This window comes from Furipterus horrens, unplaced genomic scaffold (assembly GCF_987537825.1).
Source record: "Furipterus horrens unplaced genomic scaffold, mFurHor1.1.pri manual_scaffold_9, whole genome shotgun sequence".
In the NCBI taxonomy this organism is placed as follows: Eukaryota; Metazoa; Chordata; class Mammalia; order Chiroptera; family Furipteridae; genus Furipterus; species Furipterus horrens.
Window position 1 is genome coordinate 15,046,639 of NW_028327179.1, and position 23,148 is coordinate 15,069,786.

Sequence of the window (23,148 nt, forward strand, 5' to 3'; positions counted from 1 at the left end):
ATGCATTGAAGATAAGATATGACTCCAGGGTGCCTGCATGAATTTCATAATTCTGGATTCTTTTTTGTTCCATTGATTTGTCCATTTATAAGCCATCTTATATATGGCTGATTTTGATATTTTGTAGACCAAACCCCTTCAATGTTTTTTCTCATTTTTCTTGGCTACTGCTAAACACTTTCTCCTGCATATTCATTTTAAAATGAACTTATCACATCCTACTTTAAAAAATCCTGATAATAGGACTTCCGGCCAAGATGGAGGCTTAGACGGACACGCTAAGTCTCCCTCTACAACTAGAGAGGAATACAACTACTTCAAAACAAAGGATAACTAGAAATTCCAGAAAATAAAACTACACGGAAGCCCAACATATGAAGTTATAAACCAGCGGTGCCATTCGGGCAGGTAAGAGTTAAAGAGGGTAAAGCTGTTTGCGGAGCGGCGGGGCGGCGAAAAATCCCGGCGGCAGTCAAGCCCCTGGCAGTGCGCGACCCCAGCGCTGGGGAGAGCGGCCACCGCATCGCCTTGAACAGTGAGGCCCAGGGGGGCGGGAGGACGGATCCCGGTCTCCTAGCTGAATAACTGTGTGAATCCATCTTGGACCCCTGCCCCCAAAGAAAGCACCACAGGGCTGCGAAATAGGTCGCAGACAGGCGCCGGTCGCTGACTTGTGACGCCAAACGGCGCCGGTCGCTGGGTCATTACGAGTACACAGGCACTGCCCCCGACAGCCGGCCCAAGAAAACAAAACGCATCTGTCAAAATGTGGCAGACAACTATAGAAATACCGGTGACACAGCTCACCAGGCAGCAGATAGAGAACCTGACAGATGAACAGATAAGAAACCTGTCAGAGGCTCAGTTCTGGGCCATTGTTATCAGGTGGCTTACAGAATTCACAAAAGAGCAGGAAAAAGATAAGAAAGAAGCGAAAAACTTCCATAACGAAAGGAACAAAACCGCATACGAGACAGATGGTGAGGAAAAAAAATCCAGAGTTCATTTCAACAAACTGGAATATGGAGAAGGAACAAGCAGTCAACCAATGCAGAGAGAGGAAATGGGAAGCAACAATGAGAGGATCAGAAACCTCTGGGACAGCTATAAAAGGCCCAACATAAGAATCATTGGTTTGCCAGAGAATGAGGAAGATGAACTAGAACTTGAAAAATTGAGTGAAAATATAATAAAGGAGAACTTCCTAGAATTGGGGAAGGGAATAGACTTGCAGGTCCAGGAAGCAAGGAGAGTTCCCAAGAGACTGGACCCAGGGAGAACCACTCCAAGACACATTATAATCAAAATGTCAAAAATTAAAGATAAAGAGAGAATCTTAAAAGCAGCAAGAGAGAAGAAAAGAATTATGTACAAAGGGGTCCCAATTAGACTATCAGCAGACTTCTCAAGGGAAACCCTACAGGCAAGAAGGGACTGGCAAGAAATATTCAAAGTAATGAAAATCCAAAACCTACAACCACGAATACTCTATCCAGCGAAATTGTCATTCAGAATAGAAGGACAGAGAAAGTGTTTCCAGGACAAAATAAAACTGAAAGAGTTCATCAGATCCAAACCACTGTTATATGAGATGTTAAAGGGACTGATTTAAAAAACAGAAGCTAAGGAGATGAAACAAAGGCAAACTAAACAGGCAACGAGAGTGGAAAAGGAACTGTGGGTACGGGAAGCATATTGGGGGGAGGTCAACAGGGAGGGGGAATGGGGAAAGGGAGGGAGATGATATAGGAATTGGGGATTAAGGTAGGAGGGAATGGAATAGACGGAGAGAGGTTGGGAGGAACTGTATGCACAACTAATGGACATAATCTAAAAGGGGGGGACAACTGGAGGGAGGGGGGCCACCGGGTGGAGGGGAGCAGAGGGAAGGGAAATTGGCACAAATGTAATATTTTAATCAATAAAACACATTAAATCTGAAAAAAAAAGAGAGAAAAAAAAAATCCTGATAATATTTTAATTAGGAGTCTACTTCATTTTTAAATTACTTCAGGGACAGGTGATTGTTCTGCAATCTGGAGGAGCTCCACTTAGAATCATGACATATCTCCATTTATTCAAATTCTTTGATTGTCAATGTAACTGTAGTTTTCTTCACAGAAACCCTATATATTTCCCATTCAGCCTTTTCCTAGCTATTTTAATTTTTGTTTGGGAGAGAAGTTATTAATTGATTATTAATGTTACATTTTCAAGAGTCTGCAAAGTACTTAATGTCCATGGGCCTAATCCAGCCCACATCCAGCTGTAGGGTCAGCAGCGAAGACTATTTGCTTATATTTTTAAAGCATTGTTTAAAAGGGGGCGGGGACAGGGGAGAAGGAGGGAGAGGGGAGGCAGAGGGGAGGGGAAGGGAGCAGGAGGACATGGAGGAGCAACAAGGACTTCATGGGACACAAGGCCTAAAATACTATCTCGACCTTTACAGAAAATGTTTGCCAGTCTCTCTCTTAAATAAAACCACTGATAATTGTATGTGAGCTCCTTTCAAAGTCATGAGATAAATTTTTTCTGTTCATTATCTTGATTTTCCATGTTTCAACTTCATGCTGTCTTTAGATAATGAGTTTTGAAGCTTTCATACTTATACCATAAAGGTCCTCGTAAGTGATGCCTGCTAATGAACTTGTCACATTAGCTGTCGTTTTTTTAAGTGTACTGACTAATGCCCCGGCATGGGAATTTCTCATGGTGAGCCGCCAGCTACATCTGTATTCTTCTGCTCCCATCAGGGAGATGACATTTTTACCAAGAACCAGTATTTGTTTTATGACTAATTTTCGGCAGTTAAATTTGTTGCAATTATGCAACTTAATTAAATATTATGCAGGTCAATAAAATACGAATGTGAAAAGTAGTTATTTCTATGAAAACTAATCTTAAGGTTTAAGACAGATTTGAGAAAACCTCAAATTAGGCATGACTAAGATGACTGGTAAGATCTGGGGAAAAAAACAAAATTCTAGAGGGAATCTGTACTCAGACTCACATCAAATTATTGTTTTTCCTCCATTTGTTCCTTCTGAAATTCCTACTTCACATTAGTGTCCCTGTATCTTCCTTCTATGTCTTTTCTCTTTACCTGTTTCCATTTCTTTGCATTTTTGTTTTTATCATGAAGCAATTTCCTGTTTGATCTTTATTTTGATTTTTAGATATTCCATTTTGTTTTAATTCAATTGAATTGCATGAAAAATCATGTTTTTCCCCCCTTCAAATGCATCCTTTCTAGTTTAAGTTCTCTTCCATTTCTTACATTAAATTTGGCTGTAGGAGCACTTCATTTTAGCTGTTTAGCTTGAGTTTCTGTCCTTCAGACTACTGAGTTTCCTTTAACTTTGTCCATATGACCTTTGCCGAATTCCAATAGCTGTCATGAATTCCTTTAGCACTCATAGAAGTCAGACTGTAGTGATCTTCTGGACACCAGAAAAATGAGACCCGAGTTCTCCAATAAGCTCTCCAGAAGAGCCATGTTCAGGGCTAAAAAGAAAGCAGGCTGAAGCACTTCTTGGGGCACTGAGTAGCTGCACTTGGCTCAGTTGGCTGGGCCACTGCCTTTGCCCAAGGCTTAGCAGGTTATCAGGCTCCCTTACCGTCTCAGTCTGCTAGGCTGCCCTTCCTCCCAGAGTTGTAATCAGTGATGACAGAAGGTATCAGAAGTAAAACTCCTAAATGGTCTCCTTAGAAGCCCAAAGCTTAAGATATAATTAGCACAAACTTGCTTCGGGTTCCACACTACGCTTTATACTGCGACATCTACTTCCTACATTCTTTCCCTCTGAATCACGGCAAGGGTACGAAAATGTGATTACAACGATCTGGAAGTTCATTCATGTGCTGGAAAGCATGATCTCACAGTGGAAAGCATACCACACCACACTTAGGAAAACTATGATCAACCTCCTCTGCTTCTCCTGGTTTAAATACAAAATACTTTATTTTATTTTTGTTTTTCTTTTTCATTGACTTTATTGGGGTGATACTGGTTAATAAAATTATAGAAGTTTTAGGTGTATAATTCTATAACACATCATCTATATATTGTACCCCAGGTCAAGTCTCCATCACCATTTATCCCCCTTTACCCTCTCCTACCTCCCCAGCCCCTTTTCCCTCCGGTAATTATCATGCTGTTGTCTGTGTCTACAAGGGGTTTTTCTCCCCCTTACTTCCTTCGCCTTTTTCACCCAGCCCTGCAACCCGCCTCTCCTCTGACAGCCATCAGTCTTTTCTTTATCTATAAGTCTGTTTCTATTTTGTTAGTTTATTTTGTTCATTAGATTCCGCATATGAGTGAAATCACATAGTGTCCGTATTTCTCTGACTGGCTTATTTCACTTAGCATAATGCTCTCCAGTTCTATTCATGCTCTAGCTAAGGGTAAGATTTCCATATATATATATATTTTTTATGGCTGAGTAGTATTCCGTTGTGTAAATGTACCACAGTTTTCTTACCCACTCATCTACTAATAGATAGCTGGGCTGCTTCCAAATCTTGGCTATTATAAATAACACTGCAATGAACACATATATTCTTTCGAAACAGTGTTTCAGGTTTCTTCGGATATAATTCTAGAAGTGGAATTGCTGGATCATAAGGCAGTTCCAGTTTTAATTTTTTGAGGCAACTCATACTGCTTTCCAGTGGCTGCATCAGACTGCATTCTCACCAACAGTGCATAAGAGTACCCTTTTCTTCACATCTTCACCAACACTTGTTGTTTGACAGTGTGGAGAGGCAGCACAGTGTAGCAGGCAAGTATAAGATTACTTGAATTTCAACCCCAGCTCCTCCACATTCCAGCTATGTGACCTTAGCACATTACATAACTTCAGTTTCCTTATCTGTGACAGACCATACGAATCATAAGGGCTTCAACAAAGGTAAACATTCATGTGTATGTTATCATATATCACACTCCTCCACCAGATGCAATCCTTACTTCTTGTCTAGATAAACAAAAACTCATTATTAAAGCTGTTTTATACTTTGGAAAATATTGATACTGTATTTAATGAGTTCACTGCTGCCTAAGTTCATATGCACTTCACTGAGCTCTTCTTAAAATGTATGACTAAATCTCTAGTGGACAATGTCTTTAAAATTAAATGAGGATACTTATAACCACACTTTTTTCTTTACTAAAATACACATTAAAAGTATTTTTAAAAATAGAAATCTGACTTCTTACCAAGACAATTTGAAGCATCAACTTGTTCTTTCAAAAAATCAACGCACATTTTCTTCACAGGTTCAATCTGGTACTGGTTTGCTGCATCTAATAAAGACTGAACATTGTTGCTGTTCACAGAAATTCTGCAAATAAGTTAAAGTGAATATTAATTCCCTATAATTTTTTATTTAAATAATGCTATTGTAGAATGCATCCCACTAGACCCTGAAATTAAGCAAAAGTCCTTGAATTAGTATGGCAGAGGATCTACTCCTTGCCCCCTCCACCCCCAATCCTTAAAGTTTTTCATTCTGAAGAATCTGGAACACATCAATTTGTGTTCTAGATCCCACCTTTACTCCTCCATAATAGAAATGGTAGATCCCAACCTTATTCCTCTACAACAGAAATGGTCCTTTTTTAAAAAAAATTTATTTTTTTATTGTTGTTCTATTACAGTTGTCCCATTTTCCCCATCGCTCTCCCCTGCCCCGCCCACCCCTGCCCCGCTTCCACAGTCAATTCCCACTCTGTTGTCCATGTCTGTGGGTCAAGAAATGGTCCTTCTTAACTTACCTAGCAGTATAAGCGAATTCCACAAGTTGTTCAATAATGTCAGGTTCAGCATCTTTGAGTTCTACTTCAAAGGACTTTGATTCAAGCATGTTAGCTAAAATGAAGAGGAAAAACATAAATGGCACGAGTGCCACCACGGAGTAACTAGGTCATTCTAGGCCATGTTAAGTATGGAGAAGAAGAATAGGACAGAGACTTCGTTGGAAAATACCCCAGAAAGCCCAACATTCCTATGATATTGATAAAAGCAAATTAATTCTCCATACTTGAGATATGCGTTAAATTAAAATACTGTAATCTAAGAAATCAGTGAATTAGTGTACAGAGACCTACAGCTGTGAGTAAAAAGCCTCTGATGTAGCTAGAACAGACCTATGAGAACAATTACCATTATATATAGTCAGCTACAACTAGCAAATCTCTCATTCTTCCCCAGAACCGTGGCAGGCAGCCAGAGCATCAAACAGAAAACTTGAGGTAGATACATTTCATAAGCTGATCAAGCTCATTTTAAAACAGTACTCAATAGAAGAACCAGGACTTGGATGCAGTTCTCAACTCCAAATCTAGGGTCCTTTCTAATATGATATGCCATGTTTCACTTTTCATTTTTTTTTAGTTTAACTTGCTAGATAAAATGTCCTAAGGTTTACCTGTTCCTTTGTCTTTCCACTCGAGGTTAAGAAGAAAACCCTAGGCATTCAATTAGAAGCTATATCTCCATCAATAAAGACCCTGGGCCTTTAAGGCCTAATGAAAGGACATGTTTCCTTCTCAATCTCTTCTCTGTCCTAAAGGCCTTAATTTCTTAAGTCCTTTAAAATTAGAAAAAAATGGCATATTTTCATTTTGACCCACCTCATTCTCAAAGAATAAATAATACACATGACCTTAAGATACTTACTTGTGAACATTAAGTTAAAAAAATGACTGGCTGCAGCAAGGACAACACGATGAGCAGGTATTTTTCTTTCCTGGACCATAAGGATCACATCACACAACGTTTTCTAATCAGGAGAGAAATAAATAAAATTAAAAGGGGCTCATTGGGCCTAGTTTAGCAAACACGTAAAACAGGTGCTTGTTAAATGCCTTCTCTCTAATTTTTATTTAAATCCAGACTTTTTCAAGTACAGAGTTTATTAATAGAAGACCTATTTAGGAAGGACTTACACAGTTGCTGTAATGAGTTTGCTGTATCAAAATCGGGCCCTGAGCTTCCCAACAGTCAGGAAAATCTTTATATAATCAGCAAAGAAGTAGTTTACTAATCCTCTAGGGAAGCCTTCTTTTTTTTTTCTGAGACAAATTCTAAGCTATTTATCATAGTGAGATTTTTATGGGGACAATAAATGACATAATGACAATGTCATTGATGGTTTTTCAAACATAACAACTGTTCTTCAAAATGATCTATCCTTGATAAAATCCAGAGTACACACTGCACTCCCCAAGAGAGTAGCCTTCATAGATCTAACTTGAAACAGAAACACCTCAGAAAACACAGAGTAGATGAACCAAATGTCCATTCAGCACTCTTTCCTTAGATACCACTTCTCCCAAATGTACTTCCGATAAGAGCTGGATATCAGTCACTTTTAAATTGTGATTTTTGACCAAGGCCAAAACAGTGTCACTCTAGGTTGCTAAAAGAAGATAGATCAGGATTAAATAGTTAAAATGTTGGAAAAATTGGAACATTAAAGGAAAAAATTTAAGGTTTACTAGAACACTTAGAGATGAATTTTAAGAAAACATCTCCTTTCTGTAAAATAAAATTTCAAGTTCTCAATGAAGTTATAATGTACAGGCAAGGCTCAGGGAAATTTTACAGCCTGAGATACACTCTTTTTGGCACTGCGAATATGAGGTAAATAGATGTTTCAGAGTTAAAAAAAAAAATTATCACTTACAAATCTAAATAATGGCTTAGACTCAGAAGATATGGCATTTTGTATTTTTAAAAGTATTTTGTTGAAATTATTAATCTAGTTTCTGATAAACCACTACTATCTCCTATTCTATTACTCCATAAGTAAAAATCCAAACAAGATGGTAATGCTTAGAACAAGAAAGGAAACGGGCCCCAAATAGTGGTCTATGGATGAACAGAATTTCACTTTGATGGCTTATTTGAAGATTAAAAAAATAATACCTATAGACTATTGCTTAGAAATTATATGCAGATTACTTCAAGTTAAAGCTACTATTTTCCAATAATGTCTTGAATTTAAAATTTTTTATTTCCTTTCATTTGGGGAAGGGGTTCAGAATAGGCAAAGCTCTCAGGTAATTTTGCCACATACCACACCAAAAAACAAACAAACAAATCAACCAGGTAGCAAAAACCAAACCAACTATTTGATTACCACCAAAACAAGCTAATCAAGTTACTTAAGAGAGGAAAAGAAAGGGAGAAGGGAAGGAAGGAAGGAAAGGAAAAGATAATAATATAATAACAATAATTTTTTTTTTTTTAAGAAAAAGACTATTGATAGACTAGCAAGCAAATCAGATAGGGGGGAGATCCATGGCTGTTAATTGGAAGTTCCAGAAAAATGCAGAAAGAGCTAAATTGAAATCTAGCAAAAAAACCTCTCCTAGGCACACTCAGTAATAGAGAGTTTCAGTGGAGTGAACTTACAGGCACTAAAGGAAATTAGAGAAATCAGAGGGATCTTTGTAGAACAATTTAGTCTTAATCTAAGATTGATCTCTAGCTGGATATTAATGTGGTGGTGGGGGTGTGAAAGGGGAGGGATCTTTTGCATCCAAATTTGATTCTACTACAATAGATTGATAGGTTTAGATTGATAGGTTTCAACAAGAGATGGGACGGAGCTAAAGAGAGAGAGGTCCCTCCTGCTGTCAGTCAGTCATCTGGGGAAGAGGTGTATCTACAGACAGGATAGGGGAAGAGAAAAGAGACTCAGGCAAATTGGAGAATGTGAGAGACAACAACTCCTAGGTGGATTGAAGAGAACTTAAAAAAACTACTTGTTGAACAATACATGTTCACTGGATAAACCAAGAAAAATAAGCCTTGCAATTCTCTATTTATGTCCCCTATAATAGTTATATCTTTGTATTAACTGGCTTTTGAATCTTGAGTCTCTTATAAACAGCACAGATTTTTGTGTGACTTAGTCACTAAATTCTCATCATCTAGGATTATTATTATTTTTTAAATTGTTAGCGGTTTAAAAAAATTATTTGTTTTTTTATTTACTTATTTATTTTTAGAGAGAGGGGAAAGGACAAAGAGTGGGAGAGAAACATCACTGTGTGGTTGCCTCTAACTTGTGCCCCCAACCGAGGACCTAATGTGCAACCTTAGTCATGTGCCCTGACTGGGAATCGAACCAGCGACACTTGGCTCGCAGGCCGACGCTCAATCCACTGAGCCACAGCAGCCAGGGTTAGGATTATTTTTAATATGGTTTAGTTTAATCCTTCATGTTTATTACTGATAACTTAGGCTTTACCTTACAAATGCCATCTTCTTTTAGGCTATTTATTATGCTTCTTTGCTGTCTTCTTTTTTCTTTAACTGCCAGTTACTATTTTGGTCACATTTTCTTTGCACTTTTTTCTTCCTTTAGGGACTTACTTATAGATATGCCAAATATTTGCAAACTGAATTCAGCAGCGTATTAATCAAAAATTGTTCTAGGAATGCAAGGAAGGTTAAAAAAAAATTCTATTAATGTAATTCATCATACTGACAGGTTTAAAGAGAAAAATATGTAGGAAAACTTCGATAGAAAAAGCATGTTGGATAAAATTAAAAACTCATTTCCTGAGATTCTTTAATAAAGAAAATGATATGTCTGTATACTAAAGGTCATTCATTGGAAATCAACAGCAAACATTACATTTAATAGTGAAATAGAAGAGGTATTCTCTTTCAAGTTTGAAACAGGTGGGAATTTGGTATATGATAAAGATACCATTTCAAAAGTGTGGTAAGAGCGTGGAGCACAGACAAAGTTTAGGGCAGTGAAACTATTTTGTATAATACTGTAATAGTAGATACTTGTCATTATACATTTGCGAAAAGTCATAGAATGTACAACAGAAAGAGTGAACCCTAATGTAGACTGTGGTTAATAATGTAATAATTTTGGTCCACCAATTCTAATAAATGTACTATACTAATGCAAGGTGGTAACTGTGAGAAACGCTTACAATAAAAACCGGGACACAGGACTTGAGCAGTAAAGCGAGGCCTTTATTCACGAGTCTGCAGAGCCAGGAGAATGTGCGCGCCAAGTAGACAAAGAAAACTGGTTTTATAGTCTTAGCTTCCCCACCCTGAAATTGCCACCCTAAAGTGATTAGCTTCCCCACCCTAAAGTGAGAGAGATTAGCTCCCCCTCCCCTCTCCTTCTTCCCCTTTTCTCCATTACTGGTTACTCTGGAGTTACAATCTAACACTGTTATCTAAATGCCCCTATTGTGAGTTGCAGATATGCCAGTGCTGTCAGCTCCCTTCTCAGAGACCCTCTAATTACATTTGCCCTTTGTTACTAATGACTTTCTACTGGTTTGGGAGTCACTATGTCCTTGTTTCTTACATAACTGTCGGGGTCCCCCTGGGAAAGTATCAAGACTTGGAGCCCTACGCAGACCAGGCAAAGGAAATGAATCCTGTAAGACCTGACCAGAAAACTGGGAAAGCGGGGTGCAAATGTGCCTCGATGCTATAGCCAGTGGGCCCCGGTGGGAACTGGGCCATGAGAAAATGCTTTATGTCCTTTGAAGCTTGCCCTGTTCTTCTGCCTCGCTTGATCACTTTATTGTACCAGCAGCAGAGGTTTTAACTTTGACTCAAAATGAACTCACCCTCCCTATTTTATGGCCATGTGAAGTCTTTGTGCCCAACACACCCGGACTTGAGGGACATCTCAACATTCCTTCCATTGTTATCCCTGAACATTATCTGTTTTCTGTAATCAGCACTGTTTACCATTGGTTGATGAGCTTTACCTGCAGGCTATATGCCCTTAAGCTGACTGCACTCAGTGAAAGACCTTGGAGGAGGCCAACGAGGCACTTGTCTCTCAGACAGTTGCTGGCCTTCTCTCCCTTAGCACAAGCTGCCTGGGAAGTCTTCATTTCATCTGTGACATCAGGGGATCTCTGCAGGTCGGGGTCCCCAACAGGTAATAGGGGAAACTGTGGGGATGGGGAAATGGGAATAAATGGAAAGCTTGGACTTTCTGCTCAATTTTTCTGTAAATCTAAAACTGCTCTAAAAAAAAAAAAGTCTATTAATTTAAAAATGTAGTGAGATCAGATAATTGAAAAAAATAGTATTGGGATAACTGCTACACTTTTAGGAGAAACATTAGATTTCTGGCTCTTAACATATTCCTTCTTCCTCTGTCACTTGTGGAAGAGTGACTATAGGATGAGCAAGAGCATGGTAGCAGTCACACAGAGGCTTCCTGGCTAATTCTTCTTCCATAAATCTGCCCCAAAAGTGGAACATTAATTCCTGACTTGCTCCTGAGGCAGCTACTCTGCCTCAGACTGGTGGGTAGTTAGTTCGTGGGAGAAAGAAGAGGAAGCCGACTTTATGCTCAGGTCAAAGCCATGTTCTCCAGTCTGTCATCGTTAATTTATCGTCTTCTGTGTCTCGTCGGCAGCCGTCCGTCTCGAGAGACGATGGTGTAGCTTCTTAAGAGTCTATCTGCACCGCCGAGAATGGTTGTGCAGTCCGACTCGGGAGTGACACGGTATCTGTCTCCTCCCGTGTTGAATCGACATCTTGCGATGACGCTGGAGTGTCCTCTCCAGTGAAGCTGAAGCTACAGAGCCTGGGCAGGGTGATATGGAGGGTCTGCTGTTGCCCATGCAGCAGACCCCCCCTCTCTTCGCAGCTGAAGGGTCCAAGGGAAAGACGGAGTCAATACAGCTTGGTTTCAGGTGCGCCGCAGGAGTTGCCGGTGTTGACTACAACATCAAACCGCCTTAGGGACTCCGGCTCCGGATTTTCTGTCGGGGTTTACTCCCTTAGCCTTTCCCCTGAAGAGGTATGCCGCAAGGCAGCGGAGGTTTTTTGGAGTCAGAGTTTTCCTTCTCTGATGTGCCCTGACTGGAAGATCGAACCAGCGACACTTAGCTCGCAGGCCGACGCTCAATCCACTGAGCCAAACCAGCCAGGACTCTTCTGTGTCTACTCAAATGTTTAGAACCATCAAATCCATATGCATATATAGTCAAAGCATTGCAGAGGAAGACAAAAATGTTGGTGTTGCTTAGTGCCTTCAAGTACTAGAAGCTTTTGAGGGGAGATCCTTTGTTAGGAAAGACTTAAAAACAGGCAAGCATTTCAGGCATGTGTTGGTGCGATGGCTTTCTGCTCTCTTGATGAGTTTGCTTGATAGAAACCCAAAAGGCAGCTGGGTTCCATGGAAGCTCCACAGCACTGTATGAAGTTCTAGCCTTTAACAGTATGTGCTGGCATTAGTTGGAGGCATGCAATCAGCTGTCCCAAATTCTACTCTTCAGTGTATCCCAAGGAGAGGACTGAGGAATGACTAACCTTTCTTTGGCTTTATATAGCTTGTCAACAGGTTCTGCAATCAGCCCCTCCCAGTGTAATTTCAAGTCAGTCCTGAGTCTCAATACCTGAGCAGACTGTAGAGTCAGCTACAGTTGGGTGGTAGATTTAGATCACTGAAAACATAAAGGAAAATGGAGCCCTTATTTTTACAGGGGTAAATCATCTTCTTGACTTGAGATACTAGAAAAGCCTCAACAGAGCCATAATAAATGCAAAGGAGAACAGAAAAATTAAAAAGGCCTCTTTAGCAATTACATTTACTCAGAAAAGCAAGAAAAACAGCACTGGACTTAAACACACATATAATCAGAAAAAGGCAAGTGGGAGAGTGAAAGAAAAACAAAAACAAAGGAAGACGCCTGGATTAATAGAGGAAAAAGGGGTTTCCTTTTTTAAGGGAATTATGGGATAAATTCGGCCAAATAGCTTTGAAAGGGAAAGGAAGTACATTTTGGTATAACTGGTCTTTAATGAAGGAACTAGGAAAGAAAGTTATTTTTGTTATTTATTCAAGAAAGATGACGGATCAAAGAGATATAATAGAAGAATTCAGGAATAGATTAAAACAGTTCTCTCAGAAAAAGCCTGGACCTAGGAAGTTTTTGTAAGATGAAGGCTAAAGATAAGAAGTCAGCCCTGGCTGGTATGGCTCAGTGGATTGAGCACCGGCCTGCTCAATGTTTCTCTCACACATTGATGTTTCTCTGTCTCTTTCTTTCTTTCTCCCTTCCACTCTCTCTAAAAGTAAATAAATAGAATAAAAAAAATAAAAATAAAAACAAAAAAAGAAGAAAAAAAAAGAAAGAAAAAAGAAATCACAAACATAAGGAGAAGACTGCTCTTAAAGGCTGGGACAATTATAATAGGTGATTACATGAGGTTCGGGTAGATCCGAAAGGGGAAAAAAGGAAGATCAGCAATAGAGTATTTCATGAATTTATTAAGTAATTTGATGTTGGTGGGAAGACAGGAATGGAACCTATCTGGGAAGTTTGTGGAAATAAAAACTTTCCGGGAGAGTACGGGGTTACATTAAAGGAAGCCAAGTGACTCAGACATAGTCCAGGCCAAAGTCAGACGCTGGACTTCCTCATCATTGGAATTATCTTACTAGGGGTGGTGACGGCTGGCAGTAACTGAATCAATCCTGAACATCTGGCAAAATCTGTAAGGAAGGTGCTAGAGGAAGAAGTATGTTAGCAAACAAACATATGGGCCCAAAATGAAAAGCAAAGAAAAAGGAAAAGGTATTCTGATCTAAATGATGTTACCTCTACATGATACAGAAAGGAAAAATATTAATTTAAACTTAAACAGATTAACAACTCAGTTGGGGCTGTCTGAAAGAAACAAAGGAATATAGACCATTTTGATGCAAATAGGTAACAGAAAGAAATGTGCCTGCTACTACTAAGTTTTCAAGGTTTGGAAAACTCATATAATGAAGAAAGACAAGGTTTTGAAGAGCATCCAGTAAAGGCCATATTGGTCCCTTCGGAGACCACAGGCCTTATAGCAATCTGTTAAAGGTCATTCTTCAGGTGAGACAGATGGAGGGAAAAAGAGAAAAAGACTCCTCTAAGCAATAGCATTAATTGATATAAGGAACTTAACAGCAAGACAGGATCATAATGGGGACACAAATGTGCAGAACAACCAGAAGGGTTAGAACTGGAGAGAATACATGGCACACACTTTGTTCTATGCCTGCTACAAATACAGATCTCTTCTTTCCCGAAAGGGAGGGAAGGCTTTGTCACTAGACAGAACTCAATCCTTTTAGCCCTGGGTAGCCAGGAACAGAAGGTTTAAAAAAGAAATTAAATTAAACATTAAATGTGCAGGATGTCCTGGCTGGTGTGGTTCCGTGGATTGAGCCCCGGCCTGGGGACCAAAGGGTCACTGACTTAATTCCCAGTCAGGGCACAAGCCTGGGTTGTGGGCCAGGTCCCCAGTTGGGGTCATGTGAGAGGCAGCTGGTTCATGTTTTTCTCGCATGTCGATGTCTCTTTCCCTCTCCCTCCCTCCCCTCCCCTTTCTCTAAAAAATGAATAAATAAAAGCTAAAAAAAAAAAAAAAAAAAGTGCAGGATGGACAATAGGGAGAAAGGAGAAACTCTAGGAGTCCTTGGCAGCTGAGTAAATCTCATTGGGGAATGTCTAACATTTTGTCCAAGAAAAACAACGTGTCTTATGCCATTGAAACATTATTATGCATAGGTAAAATACCTTCTCTATATGGTAAACAGGCTCCCTATTAGCCTGTTGGTAAGTGATTCCTCCCAGCTGAGTTCAGTCTTAAGAGTCTATCAATTACAGACAGAGACAGACTGGAAACCTGTAAAAATCAAAAGCCAAGATTTTCTTATGTTTTCTTTGAAAACCCTCTGTTCCTTCAGAAACTGAAGTTTCTGTTCTGTTTTTGGCTGGGAACAATAACGTGGATTAGGACAGTATAATAATGTGTCAACAGATGCACTATTTATTATAGAGGTGGGAGATTTTGCTTGGCTCTCTTCAGGTTTGTGGAGGTGGGGATGATGCTGTGCTAATATTAAGAGTTACAGAGTCCCTCTGACATGTAAAAAACATGTGGCACCAACTACCTTAAACTTGGAGAAATGCAGCTTTGGAGGTATTAAATTTATTCCAATGGAGGACAGTCTACACTGCAGCTGTTGAAGAAGCTACCCTGCTACCCAGGGAGAAGAGGCATTTTGCAATTCAATTGCTTTCATTTTAATTTATATCAGGTAGATCACAGATGTGGGAATTTAATAAGGTTCGTAAAAGTCAAATTTGGGGGATTTTATGTTGCTAGTATGGAATTAGATGAAGTGCTTCAAGCTGTCATGTGATTTACTGCAGATAATCTGCAACATTATGAATGGGACCTTGAGAAAAAATTGAGATGGATGATGGCAGTAAACTTCCAGATGGAGTTAACTTAATGGATAATCATCCATTTCATAATTCTGGAATAAAAATTTAAACAGCTTCCTAAACTGGTCTTCAAAGGATACACAAAAGGACAGTTGTTGATAGAGGATGCCTCACCAGTACTGAAGATAGAACAAAGCACTTCCTGTGCCAGTAAGAAAACAGAAAACCTAAAAGACAAGCAAACTTGGAAATAAGAACTTACAGGTGCTAACGTCTGTTGGGAGTAGGGTGGGACTTTGGTGCCTGAAATCTAGCAATAAGGGAGTTTATATAAAGATTAATGTCCAAATGAGACACAATAGAACATACTATTGACAGATGGACAAGTACTGTATTTTTCGCACTGTAAGACGCACCTGACTATAAGATGCACCTAGGTTTAGAGGAGGAAAACAAGAAAAAAAAAAAAACTGAACCAAATGCTGTACTAAAATATTTAATAAAATATAACAGAATAGTGTTTCAACCATGTAAAGTGAACAGCAGTCAACAGCAGTATTAAGAACCATCATCACTGTCATTAACAAATGAGGAGAGACTTTAAGGTTCAAGTGCTCTTCTAGTTTTCTGGGAACCCCAAGAACTCATCATCATTAGTGTCAGAATTTATTAAGCTCAATTGCTCACAATCACTGATATCACGTTCTTCGCTATCTTCATACATGATACTATCCTCAGTTCCATCTAAGGCATTGCTAATGCCACACTTTTTGAATGACCATGCAATGGTTTCATCCTTCACTGAGAGGTCAGTTAATATACATCACGGTCTGTGACACAGTATTTGCTCCATAAGACGCACAGACACTTCCCCTGACTTTTAGGGGGAAAAAAGTGTGTCTTATGGAGCAAAAAATGCAGTAATTGGTAATCCCCCATATGCAGTGCTTCTCTAATAAAATAAAGTTGGAAAATTAGACTTTGCTTGAGAAGCCCATATATAGTCCTTTCTATTCACCTCTGCAAAGCCCAATAATCTAAATTTTGGACTCTGTATTTCTTTTGTCTTGCATGGAAAAGAAAAGATGGCTGGGCCCAAATCTAGTTTATAGAGTTTACCGTAAGATACACCTAAGGGTCCTGCTTAAGTGGAAGTAGGTGGATTTCAACAGAATAACCTTATTGTTAACAGCAATGTATTAACCTCAAACTCAGAAACTCACTTGCACGTGCACACATGCGCACACACACTCGACGAAATTAGGAAGAAAGATATAAACTTGAGCCCTCATTTCCTTTCCTTTGGGTGAGGAAGGTTAGAAATATTCTCCCCTTCCGATTCTCAGTCCCTTTGCCTTCTGTTCCCAACACCACCTAGATAGAAACAAATATAGACACACACACACACACACACACAACATTTTCCTTTCAGGGAAAAGCTGTATCAGTAGTTTTCAAACTTTTTTCTTTAAGCATCAGAAGCATTTTCAAATGATCTAATTTCATATAATTTATATAGACAGGATGGTTTCTCTGTAGCCAGAATTGGCCTGGCAACCAAGGGTTGGAAGAGGTTCCCCTCACTATTATGCTTAATAATTCCTTGAAAAAATTGGTTTTGATCTCAGCGATTAGTCTTTCTAGAGGTGGATTCTGCAAGTTTAGAGATTTGGCAACTCTAAAAAAAAAAAAAGATTCAACCAAGTGATATAACAGTATTTTTATAGAACTGCAAGTTAAGACTGTGACCTAGTCATTTTGGTCTCCTTGTGCCACTGGATAAAATGAACAGAAGTTATTACTTCTGGCTAGGTGCCTGACCCTGGCCATCTACAGGGCAGAAGATGGCTGGGACTCAGGGGATCACCTTGGGAACCCTGTGGTTGTTAGAGGACACAGTAGTCTACAAGTTCATACATATCTTCTTGGACATAAAAAGAATGGAAGGCCCTGCCACTTTTTACCCAGGCCACGATTTCTCAGGGTTGTTTTGACAGTGAGTGACCCTAAGGGATGAGATAATGTCTCCCCTCCAGGATAATGAGCAGGATTGATTGCTTATTGCTTGCTATAAAAATGGCAGATTCCTTAACCTCAGTGTTCATTCCTTAGCTGCAACATAAATACACTGAGTGTACATCAATCTGGGCCCCATGATGTTGTCCTATAGCACTTGTAGGGCAAGAGGAGCTGAGATATACATGCCGACGCTCACGATGCTGTGCTGTGAGTAATCCGGTCTGTTGACTCTGACATAAGAGTCTCATGCCTTCTGCCAACATCCATTAAACAGCGACAAGCTAGCTAATCAGCTTTTAAGTAGCATAGAAGCAAATCCCAGACCCAACACTGGTACTGCCAACTCTATTGGTAAATGTTAAAGACTAAAGTAACTATATACATAGGCAAGACCAAAGGCTTAAGATAGCTAGGAATAAAGGATTAGGTCACCTCAGCAGACAAAGAACCTTGAAGAGTTGGCTGAAGACAAAGAATAGAAATAGGCAGTGAAAGAAGTCATAAATACAATAAATAAATATTAATGAACTAATGATAATAAGCCAGAGAAGGAAAACTCTGACTCCAAAAAACCTCCGCTGCCTTGCGGCATACCTCTTCAGGGGAAAGGCTAAGGGAGTAAACCCCGACAGAAAATCCGGAGCCAGAGTCCCTAAGGCGGTTTGACGTTGTAGTCAACACCGGCAACTCCTGCGGCGCACCTGAAGCCAAGCTGTATTGACTCCGTCTTTCCCTTGGATCCTTCAGCTGCGAAGAGAGGGGGGGTCTGCTGCATGGGCAACAGCAGACCCTCCATATCACCCTGCCCAGGCTCTGTAGCTTCAGCTCCACTGGAGAGGACACTCCAGCGTCATCGCAAGATGTCGATTCAACACGGGAGGAGACAGATACCGTGTCACTCCCGAGTCGGACTGCACAGCCATTCTCGGCGGTGCAGATAGACTCTTAAGAAGCTACACCATCGTCTCTCGAGACGGATGGCTGCCGACGACGACGAAATGATAATAAGCAAACAATGAATGTGGCCTTTTTCACGTTCTTGCATTTACATGAGTTTTAAATACTGTCCTTTCTTCTTTCCCATTCACAATCATACAAAAAATCTATTATTACTTAGCCCTTAAGATCTTGAAATGATTATAGAAGGAATAAATAGCATTAAGTGCTCTTGAACTTGGAGTTAGATATGCTAAGTGAAAAAAACTGCTGACTTCGTTTTTTAATTATAGGAATGAGAATAAGAGCATGTGTGTTTGTATTTGACAAGCCTAAGGTATGGACCATAGAGGATATTTGTGGATTCTGGTTATCTAGCATCAACTTCCCCTGCCTATTAGAACCCCAAGCTCCCATTTCCAGAAAAGTCCTCATTACAAACTATCTTGGAAAAAGGGCAGTTCTCAGAGCCTGCCTTTCATTATGGAAGTCGAAAGTCAGATATTTCTTCTGTTCACTCCTTAGCAGAGCCCAAATCTGGCAAACAATATAAGGCCAGCCAATTAGACACCTACTTCCAGGATTCTGAACCTTGAGTGAATAGTTGGAGGGAAAATCATCTTTATGACAGCAACAGCAAATGATTCAGACTGTTCCTACACAGTAAACTTGACTCCAGGGTTTCTGCAGACTAGCTTCCAGAGAACCCCCAGTTCCTGCTTATTTGCCACACTTGCTCATCTTCCAGCCTGTGGTTAATGCCATCAGCTCCTGGTATTCTTGCTGGTCATTGTAATAATAACAACACCAACAACATTTGTACAACAATGAATAATTTATCAAGAGTTTTCACATTCTTTCTCTCACTATTCCCAACATAATTAAGGTTCATATATTATAATTATAATCATTTTTGTGCGGATAAGAACATAAAAGGCTGAAGCAGTTGTGATATGCCCAATGTCACAAAATTAGTAAGAAGACAGAGCCTAAATGCGGATGGTGAGAATCCAATAAAGAAGTTAAAGATGCTCAACAGAGATGGAATAACCAATAGTATAACTTTTCTATCCAGGCTAGTACTGAGGGAGTCAAAGCCCAGGTAAAAGTATTGGTCTCAGATGGGAAAGAGGCAGCTTTCTCCTTGTAGCAGAATAAAAAAAGGAGTGTCAAAATAGGTTTACAGATTTGGTGGTGGAAACTTAGAAGTTAGATAGTTTCAGACTAATGACTTCTATTTATTTGTGATGTCAAAAGGATGATCTACTGAAAGTGAGGATGCAGAGAAAGGGATCAAGTTAGAGGAAGACAGTAAAATAAATGGAAAGTAGGATTGCTCACCAGTACCCGCAGCCTAGCTGATGTTGGGACTAACCTGGCAAAGGACTGCCCAGTAATGGGATATTCTCCAGCTGTGCTTGGAAACCTTGCACAAAGAATGTAAACAGTCATCAGTGCTTTTTGCCAGATGGATGTGAAAAAAGAAGAGTCAAGAAAGCTTGAGGCATTGGAGAGAGATAGAGACACAGAAAGAGAAGACAGAAGAGATCCAAGAGTGGAAGTTTGGATGATGGGAGTTGTCAATGGCAGTTGTTATGAGAATAAAGTGTGACAAAGAATGTAAAACACTCGGTGAGTGGCTGGTAGAGCATAAGTGCTCAAGAAGTGTTTCACAAGAAACCCTAATGACAACAAACTCACAACTATCAACAACTGAATCTAAAAAAGAAAAACGAAATCCAACTAAGCAAACCAGAATAGGGACAGAATCAGAGGTATGGGGATCATTTGGAGGGTTATCAGCTGGAGGGGGAAGAGGGAGAAATGGGGAAGTGGTGCAGGGATTAAGAAGCATGATTGGTTGGTACAAAATAGACAGGGGGATGTTAAGAATAATATAGGAAAGGGTGAAGCCAAAGAACTTATATGCACGACCCATGGACATGAACTAAGGGGGGTGGGATTGCTGGAGGGAAGGTGGGTACTGGGCAGAGGGGAGCAAAGGGGAAAAAATTGAGATATTGTAACAACATAATCAATAAAATATACTTAAAAAAAAAAGAAACCCTAAAGATTAATGATATGTAGTAATTTACAGTCTTAGAGAGGTGAGTGTACAGAAGTTGACCCATTTTAGTAAGACCAGGTGACTGCCCAGCATCCAATCCTCAAATCAGTCTTGTGATTCTCTCATATAACCCTCAATAGGGCTTTAACATAAGGTTTTATTTATTTTAAAAAATTTTATTAAATTAATTGGGGTGACATTGGTTCATAGGGTCATATAGGTTTCAGGTGTACATTTCTATGATACATGATCTGTATATTGCATTGTGTGCCCACCATCCAAAGTCAAATCATCTTCCATCACCACATAATTGGCCTAACACAAGCTTTCAAATCCCAGTTATGCTTTAATTTATTTAACATGAGGAAACTGTAAACTATAGTGGTACTCAGGAAGGTCTCAAACATATCTCTCGATGTCAAGGATCTTCTGGAATTATTAACACAATAGAAACAACTGGATATGTGCAGTAGCGACTATCGCCCAGCCCTGCTTTGTAAAGCCCCACTCTAAAGCATCAAGCAATATAATTAATATTAACAAAAAGGAAAATAAATGAAAAGGTGGGCAATCTAATTAAATAAGACACCCACTAGAATGGCTAACATTATAAAGACTGACAATACAAAGTATTGACAAGGATGTATAACAAAGGCCTCTCTTATACAGCTGGCAGAAATGTAAACTGGCAAAACTTTGGAAACTATAACAGTAGCTATTAAAGGTTTATGTAGCATAACCTATAATTCAACGACTCCATTCTTAGGTATGTCCCAACAGAAATGCATACATGTGCAAAATGTATTAAAATGTTCCAAGTAGTACTGTTCTTAATAGTCCCAAACTGAAAGTAACCCCAGTGTCCATAATGATATAATGGATAAATTGTGGTGTATTTATACCATGGAATACTATAAACAATGAGGATGAACTAATGCTTATACACAATTAGATAAATCTCACATACATACCATTGTCTTTAACAAGAAACTAAGACACATGAGTATTTATTGTATGATTCCATTTATGTAAGTTCAAAAAAGTAAAAAAAAAAAAAAAAGAAAAGAAAGAAACCTATGGTTACAGAAGAATAATGGTTACCTTTGAGGGGTAGTGACTAAGAACAACATAAGGAAGGACCTCTGGTGTATTAGTCACGTTCTATTTCTTGGAGGTGGCAGTGTGGTCACTTTGTAACAACTCGCTGAGCTGCAAGTTTGTGATTTGTATCCTTAAATACAAAAGGCTGGAAATGACTGAAAGGGTGATGGAGGAAAATGCTCCATAAGAAGCTGAGGTAAAACAAACCCCCAAAGAAACAAACAAACCAAAAAAAGATGAAGGAGAAGGAGAAGAAGGAGAAGGAGAAGAAGCTGAGCCCTGACCAGTGTCGCTCAATTGGTTGGGTGTCATTCTGTAAAGTGAAAGATCACTGGTTTGATTCCTGGTCAGGGCACATGCTTGGGTCCCTGGTCAGGGTGTACCCAGGAGGCAATTCATTGATGTTTTCCTCTCACATCAATGTTTCTCTTCCTCTCTTTCTCCTTCTCTTCCCCTCTTACTAAAAATAAATAAAATCTTTAAAGAAGCTGAGGCTGCTGGTTCTGTAGAACCCCCTTTCACCGCTATGTACAGGATTGGCTGCTATGTTACAGAGAGATGAAATGACCTAAATTATATTATCTAAAAATCACAAAACTAATTAATGGTAGAACAGGGATTGGAATTCAGGTTTTCCAATTTCACGATGTTCTCAAATTCTTGTAGAAATGTTCCTGGGTGTAGATAGAGGAATCCTTGTCATTCAGGTAGCATTATCCTGATTCCCAAAGTAATGAGGTCTTTAGGAGAAGCAAAATTAGTCATAATACAAAAATATTTATAAAAGAATAAAAAGACAGAAAATTGGTCCTCAAACATTCCTCCTCTGGCTCAGACTAGCTTCTATTTCTGCCAATTCCACTCAACTGCCCTTGTCAGTCATTCTTGGTGAGTCTCTTCTGTGTTATGAGGTTAAATAGAACAATACAAGTCTAATGTAAAATCAACTGCAAAGTGAACCTACACATCTGAGAAAAGATGCAGGATTCACTGAAGCTGGTAAAAAAGCACTATTGGAGAACTCTTGGGCTTACAAGCAAAGCTGTTGACAAAAGGAGAATCCGGCAGATTCAGGTCAAGTTAACCATCCGGGGAGAGAGGCCACCCAGCATCCATTTTCCCTTCCTACTCATAAGAGAATCCTGATTTTTCAGTAACTGTATTTCTATTTAGACAGTAAATAAACCAATGCTAACACAGTCTAAAGCTAAGTCTAAGAAATAGCTATAAATCAATTTTTAAACCTAAAGAGCTAAATTATACAGTCTCAGACAATCCCCTCCTCCTCAAGTAAACATTTGATGCTGCAACCCAGTTGTACCTTGTCTAGGTAAGAAATGAGACAATGGTTTGCAATGCTAGAGTCCACGGATGAAAACACATTACTTGGGGGAATGGGAAGGTTGTTGGAAACAAACTGGAGCACTGGTGAACTGTTCAACTACCGTTTACAGGCAGACACTAGTTAAATGAACCAGTCAGTGGTGCTGTAAATATAAAAAACATTTACATGAAAGGAACATCAATGGATACATAAAAATAGACACACAAAAGTAAGTTACATAAAATACTGAATTCAGACAATCACAGCTACTTCAGCACAAAGGCCAGGAAAGATGTAAAGGTATTCCCACAGAAACCTACCGCATTCATGCATCACGCCAGGGGCTGATGAACAAAGACAACACCCCATCAGTCAGAATTTGCTTAAAGAACCCAAAGTCAGTATCTAGATAAAGATCGTACATTCCTCCACTGTCATCCACATTCCCATCAGAACCACCAGATAAGCAAA

The 23,148-nt window shown here is 39.4% G+C and overlaps 1 protein-coding gene across 4 annotated transcripts in view; it reads right to left on the minus strand.

Annotated features, from left to right (window-relative positions):
* Positions 1–23,148, minus strand: part of KLHL7 (kelch like family member 7) — a 52,521-nt gene that overhangs the window by 28,091 nt on the left and 1,282 nt on the right. For 3 of the 4 annotated variants that reach the window (XM_090287114.1, XM_090287115.1, XM_090287117.1), the window contains exons 2-4: positions 6,681–6,783; positions 5,777–5,870; positions 5,219–5,343 (exon numbers count right to left, since the gene is read on the minus strand). In XM_090287114.1, coding sequence (XP_090143240.1) covers positions 5,219–5,343; positions 5,777–5,870; positions 6,681–6,783 — 322 coding nt within the window. Of the gene's footprint in view, positions 1–5,218; positions 5,344–5,776; positions 5,871–6,680; positions 6,784–9,261; positions 9,353–23,148 lie in introns of those variants that run through there. The other variant, XM_090287116.1, reaches the window with a different exon arrangement.